Here is a 7,100-nt window from a genome sequence, read left to right on the forward strand (position 1 = left end):
CTGAAGAACTTATGCATCACAGAGGAGTTTGTTAAGCAGGATCTAGTTGGGAGTGGTCGAGGAGGTTGACTTTGAGATTTTGAACTTATATTGACATTGCTAGCTAGGTCAAGCTGAGATGAGGGCAGGAGAAGATACATGAGGTGATCGTCAGGCGGCTCTAAAACCCATCTAGGTTTCACCCCTCTCGCGGCGACACCGTCGGCCCGCTCCGCGTCCGGTGGCCTTGGGGCCTTGGATGCGTGGCGGACCGCAGCCGCTCGTCAGCAGAAAGGTTTCAGTTCTTCATTTAGTTTTTTAGTGATTTCTTGTGGATGGTTAGGCGGCGGCTACATCGTGAACTTAGAATAAGGTCCTACCCATCATGTCCTCGCTCCAGTGATGCGTCTAGCATCGTTGGAGGGCACATGGAGGCGTGTGTCCGGTGGATCTTCCTGGTCGATTCTCGTCTTCACCAGTGTGGTTTCATGTCAGTCTCTTTCGATTTACGGTTGTCATGATTAGTGATGGTTGCTGCTTTGGTGCGCTGATCCTTTGGAACCTTAGCACGACGATTTCCCGTATGTCTACTATAACAAGCTCTACTACATGATGGAGGGGCGAAGACAGCGTCGCGTCTTTCGCTCGCGTTAGTGTATGTATTCATCACTAGGTGGTACAATGCCCTATTTGTAATTTTTATTACCTTTAGGCCTCTTTATTATGCAGTTGATGACTTTAATAAATCAGTGGAATTTTTGTAAAAAAAACTGGAGTGAGGTACATCTCTTTCATAATACTACTAAGTACTAAGATTACATTTGACCCGGAAATTTAATTCGGCTCCTGGATGCATATGCTCCCTCTAGCACAAAATCATATTTCAAAGTGTCGAATAATTTTGGAAAAAAATTCTACACGTACATCCATAATATATGTGCGTTTGTCAAGTTTCACGAAATACCAATATTTCTTGTGATCTACGTAAAAAAGAGAAAATTTATCTTGTAAAAGGCATTATTTTTTGCACTTAGTTTTGTCTTTTTTATACACATCACATGAAAAGTCGATTTTTTATGAAACAACTTTGTGAGCGTGTAGCACATGAAAATGTGTGTACGAATTTTTGGTTTTAATTTTTTTGAAATTCAAAATTTGTGTAAGATGCATTTTAAAATAGAGGAAGTATATGCTCCCATGTTCCAAAACAACACTCCCCCTTTGACCCTTCGTATTTGAATTTAGGATTGTTGGCATTAGTTATTGTGTGAGACGTGAGGCCCAAGGATGGATGGTTTAGTGATTTGAAATGAAAATGCTGCGCAAAAGACTGCACTAGAAATTGTTATCCAACCCTCTCTCGAGAGCATATATATATGGGGTGTTTGGTGTGGCTTTTTTTGGCTTTTGGCTTTGGCAAAAGCCACCAAAAGCACCTAAATAGGTGCTTTTTTTGGCTTTTGGATTTTGGAAGCCAAAAGAATAAGATCTTTGTTTTTGGCTTCCAAAATCCAAAAGCCAAAAAAAGCACCTATTTAGGTGCTTTTGGTGGCTTTTGCCAAAGCCAAAAGCCAAAAAAAGCCACACCAAACACCCCCATAGTGTGGGTAGTCGTATATAATCCAGGTGGAGCAATGATGGACACACACAAGGATGAGAATTCTCGTTGTGGTGAAAACTTAGGGTATCACCTATATATATAAGGTTAACTTTGGCCATAAGGTCTCCTACTTGATTTGTGAAATTTTCCACAATAATGTATAAGGTCAATATTTTGGATCCACGTGCTCTATGTATATAGTAGTACACTCTCACTCCGTAAACATGTGGTGTATAAACAGGTGGTGTATAAATGTAATAAGAAACATCAACGATTTCTAAGTTTGACCAAATATAGTGACAAAAGTATAAACAACTAGAATAGTAAACAAATACAATACTCCGTATGAAAGTATATCTATGGTAGTATTGATCATGGACGCTATTCCATCGAAGTAAAAAAAAAAGCCTACGGAGCAGTCCGGTGACTCGCCGCCCAGGCCTCATCACGCAGAAAAAGGAAACGCGCCATGCATATCTCGCGTATTTCCGATACAAGGGTAGAAAATCTTTCTCCACCTTCGCATGCCTCTCCACCTTCCCCAGAAAGTAACGGTACACCACCGCAGATCTCTCGGAGCTTTAATTAACCAAGAATAAAATCAACAATCGGCGGACAGGGTCGGTATTCGGAAGTCGAAGCAACAGCAAAGTGCGCTATCATGGCTCTGGACTACTACAAGATCTTGGGCGTGCCCATGGCGGCCACCGCCGGCGACATCAAGAAGGGCTACCACAAGGGCGCGCTCAAGTGGCATCCGGACAAGAACACCGACCACAAGGATGAGGCGGAGAGGCGGTTCAAGCAGTTATCGGAGGCCTACGAGGTAAGCAAGCCGCCAAAGTAGCGATCTACTGACCCGCATGCCTGGAGTAGATCAATTTCTTTTCTGCGTTGTAGCCGTGACGATCGTTGCGTGTGAATTGATGGAGCAGGTTCTCAAGGACCCGATGAAGCGCGCGCTGTATGATATGCTCCATGCCGGGGACGCGTTCAAGCGGCGGTATGCCCCGCCGCCGCCGCCTCCAGCAGCGACGGCCACTTCCCGTGCAGGTGCAGGCTCCGGTGGCGAGCGCGGTGCAGGCCAGGAAGGCGCGGCTAAGGCCACAGGCTTTTCTGGCTACGGGGGCACGAAGCCCGCCGGTGGTGCAGGAATGGGACGCGCGCCGGGCGCGGCTAAGGGCCAGACCAGGGGCTTTTCCCGATCCGGAGCGGCGAAACGTGCCGGTGGTGCAGATCCGGGACACGCTCCGGGCGCGAACGGCGCCGGTGGTGCAGACCCGGGAGGCGCACCGGGCGCGGCTAAGGCCACAGGCTTTTCCGGCTACGGAGGCACGAAGCCTGCCGCTGGTGCAGGGACGGGACGCGCGCCGGGCGTGGCTAAGGGCCAGGCCAGGGGCTTTTCCCGCTCCGGAGCGGCGAAACGTGCCGGCGGTAGTGCAGGTCCGGGACACGCTCCGGGCGCGAACCGTGCCGGTGGTGCAAACCCGGGAGGCGCACCGGAAGCGTCTAAGACCACGGGTTATGAGGGCACTGGAGGCCAGAAGCGCGCCGGTGGTGCAGGCTCGGGAGGCAAGAAGCACGCCGGTGGTGCAGGCCCAGGACGAGCGCCAGGCGCGGCCAAGAACACAAGCTCTGCGGGCACCGGAGATGAGAAGCGCACAGGTGGTGCAGGCCAGGGATGCGCGCCGGATGCGACTAAGGCCAAGGACAGTGCGGCAACCGGAGGCGCGTACCGAGATGCACGCCACGAAGCCGCAAGTGGCGCAGGTGGTGCCGGCAATGGAGGCATGAAGCGCGCGGGCTATGCACGCTACGGAGCTGCAAGGGGCACAACAAGAATGCAATGGGTACCCAAAATCCGTGTAGCCGATGGATAAACACTTCATAACGGTAAGGGTTTTGGGTCATATTTGCATGCAAACGGGAAAATTCAATATCCATCAGGTAGAACGGTTATGGCTATTTGCTTTGGCTTCATACTTTTTGTCATGACTAAATGATCCCGTCACATTTAGCATTGGTTGGAGAATGGGTTTTGCATGAAAACGCTAAACAAGCTAGACATATATTCACATGTTAGTTATGCTTGGTGAAATGCACGACAGAAGTCGTGACTAACAATGTTCCACGAACTGTCCTATTCATGACTAGCTTGTTTGATGGCAAATGTAGAGATCCTTGACATGTTGGTATTCCTCGCTGTTCTTGCGCCCTCGTCACAAATATTTTTGGGACTCCCCGCCTCCACGATCCCACACTTGCGGCCCCATTAGAGGTTGCCGAACGCCGCGACCCCACCCTGGCCACCGCGACATCGATCTCGCCTACCCCACCCACAAGAACCAGCGCGGCTCCCTTTCTCCGACCGTTCCAAGCGCTAGCGTTCGGAGCTCTACCTCGTTCTCGCCACTCGGAGCCTCGGACTCCACCAATGCCTCAAGCTCCGCATGTCTTCGGTCTGCCCACAAGGCGTTCTACCATTTGACTGAACCACAAATTTAGGTAAAAAAAATCACAAACTTTCTCCAAAAATTTATTTGCATAATGATTACCTATCTTTACGACGACGTTGTGGATTGGTGATAACGTCTACAGTTATAGTAGAGACAATGATGGCCTCTATGGTGGCAGTCTCAAGGGCGATGATGCTCACTACTGCAACATTCCTAGTCGCCATGTTGACAACTACCACAACATTTGTGCATGAGGTTTGCGGTGATGGCATCAAGATGATTATGGGGTATGAGCTGATGATGGGTGGTGAGGAGGATGAGTGGTCTTTTGAAATGAAAGGAAAAATGACTTTAAAGGATCCTTATATTGAGTAGTTGTTGATGTGGAATAAAGAAGTAACTCTACATGCATGTATAATTTCTAGAATCAAACCCTATTGAACGGCCCAATTCTCGTGCAGGACCAATTACCGGCTTACTGTAATACTAAAATGCTAACAGGCCCTAGGCCGACCATAAAAGAGCCAAGCCCTGTTCACCGGCCCAATTCTCGTGCAGGACCAGCGGGCACGTGAGGGTTCTGCGGCGGCCGAGAGAGCACGCGCGCTATCGCGCAGCTTCTGGAACCTTCCACACACTCCTCTTCCGTTTCCCAATTCGACACCCTTCCCTCTCCAGACGCTTCTCTCCTCCCCTTTTCTCTCCCTCCCTCCCTCCCTCCTCTCACAAACCCAACAACAGAACAGCAGAGCAACAACTCGAACACGAGCGCGAGCGATTCCCACGCGACGACCGATCGATTAGCCGAGAAGAAGAGAAGCGGCGGCGGAGCTCGACCGAGCAGAGAAAGATTGCCGCCATGGGGCTGGACTACTACAAGATACTGGGGGTGGACAAGGGGGCCAGCGACGACGACCTCAAGAAGGCCTACCGCAAGCTCGCCATGAAGTGGCACCCCGACAAGAACCCCACCAACAAGAAGGAGGCCGAGAACAAGTTCAAGCAGATCTCCGAGGCCTACGAGGTAATAACTCACCCCCTCCCTCCCTCCCCAAGAAAATCATCGATCTTCCGTTCATGGGATTAGATTTGGTTTTCCATTAATTCATGTCGCCGCCCAAGTTCCGCAATGTCCTGACGCGTCTCTCGATCCGCAGGTGCTGAGCGACCCGCAGAAGCGCGCCGTGTACGACCAGTACGGCGAGGAGGGGCTCAAGGGGCAGGTGCCGCCGCCGGGGGCCGGCGGCGCGGGCATGCCCGGAGGCGCGACGTTCTTCTCCACCGGCGGCGGCGACGGGCCCACGACGTTCCGGTTCAACCCGCGCAACGCGGAGGACATCTTCGCGGAGTTCTTCGGCTCGTCCAGCCCCTTCGGCGGCATGGGCGGCGGCGGCGGCGGCATGGGGGGGATGCCCGGCATGCGCTCGGGCGGCATACGGTTCTCGCCGTCGATGTTCGGCGGCGGTGAGGATGCCTTCGGCTCCGCGTTCGGGGGCGACGGCCACGTGCACCCCGGGATGTTCGGCGGCGGCGGGAGGGCGGTCAAGGCGGCGCCCATCGAGCGGAAGCTGCCCTGCTCCCTGGAGGAGCTCTACAAGGGCACCACCAAGAAGATGAAGATTTCCAGGGAAATTGCTGATGCCAGTGGGTGAGTGCCTCCTTCCTCCTCTGCCTCACATCTCTGTCTGACTTGGTCATGTTCTATTGTTGAATTAGATTAGTAGTAAATTGTGACTTGCAGATTGGAGATTTCCTTGGTTGGTCCAAATTAAACCTGAATGTCCAATTAACAACTTCGATTCGTTTTAGCAGAATTGTAGTGATTCGCTTGCAGCCAATTTTTTATTTCAGAAAATGATGCCTCAATTGTGTTTGGTTCACTGTCATTGACCATGGTATATATAAGGTAGAATTTTACTTGTGTAGCGACTCGTTTTGGTTCCATCTATAGCAACTTGGCCGTGTGTTACTGATTTAGACAGTTGTCAAGAATTGTCCAGCCAGCTTTAGTCATACTGAATTATTTAGCATTCAGTGTCAGTTCTGCGTAAATACATGTGCACAGAAGAGGAACAATTTGATTCTGTGCGCTGAGTATATCAAATACTAAACGCTGCTCATGCCAACTGTGTAGGAAAACAATACCAGTGGAGGAGATCCTGACGATCGACGTGAAGCCGGGGTGGAAGAAGGGCACCAAGATCACCTTTCCGGAGAAGGGCAACGAGAAGCCCAACACCATCGCGTCGGACCTGGTGTTCATCATCGACGAGAAGCCGCACCCGGTGTACACCCGAGACGGCAACGACCTGGTGGCGACGCAGAAGATCCCCCTCGCCGACGCCCTGACGGGGCACACGGTGCAGCTGACGACGCTGGACGGGCGCAGCCTCACTGTGCCGATCAGCTCTGTGATCTACCCAGGGTACGAGGAGGTGGTCCGGGGCGAGGGCATGCCGCTGCCCAAGGAGCCGTCGAAGAAGGGCAACCTGAGGGTGAAGTTCGATATCAAGTTCCCGGCGAGGCTCACTCCTGACCAGAAGTCCGGCGTCAAGAGGCTTCTGGGGCAGTAGGGAAGTTCGCAGATAGGTTGTCCTCTCGGTGTGTGTTGGAATTGAACAGGAGATGTGAGAGATGCTTCTGCAGGTAGCATCGGCAACGAGCGAGTTCGACCTGCATTTGAACTGGGACTTGAAGTGCATACGTAACTCGAAATTTTCTTGTGAAATCCTGTAGATTAAAAGTTGAAACGCTGATTCGTATCTCCTGGTAGGAGCATTTTTTTTTGTAAGCAGCGCGTGTATTAGGCAGGGGTAGTAATAAGGCTTTGATTTTGAGAAGGGTGTATTATCATCTGTGTATGCTCATGTTAAAAATAAGTACCACAAAAAAATGTCATGGTCTGTCAAAGGTTCTCGTATCTAACAAATTATTGAAGTGTCAATCGGTCTCCTACATCGTCTGATTGATCATCCAGGATCGAGTAATGCAACTAAAAGGTGAAAATGTTGTTATAAGATGTAACATTTTAAGAATAGCAATGCAACAAAAGATTGATATGCAAC

At 50.8% G+C, this 7,100-nt stretch overlaps 1 protein-coding gene across 1 annotated transcript; it reads left to right on the plus strand.

The window, feature by feature from the left end:
- Positions 1-4,794: 4,794 nt before the first annotated feature.
- LOC124649595 (dnaJ homolog subfamily B member 4-like) lies at positions 4,795-6,875 on the plus strand. The gene is made up of 3 exons (XM_047189196.1): positions 4,795-5,059; positions 5,193-5,683; positions 6,170-6,875. The coding sequence occupies exons 1-3, from the start codon at positions 4,895-4,897 to the stop codon at positions 6,606-6,608; spliced, it is 1,095 nt and encodes a 364-aa protein (XP_047045152.1). The 5' UTR covers positions 4,795-4,894; the 3' UTR covers positions 6,609-6,875.
- Positions 6,876-7,100: the final 225 nt, after the last annotated feature.

Source organism: Lolium rigidum, chromosome 4 (assembly GCF_022539505.1).
Source record: "Lolium rigidum isolate FL_2022 chromosome 4, APGP_CSIRO_Lrig_0.1, whole genome shotgun sequence".
Lineage (NCBI taxonomy): Eukaryota > Viridiplantae > Streptophyta > Magnoliopsida > Poales > Poaceae > Lolium > Lolium rigidum.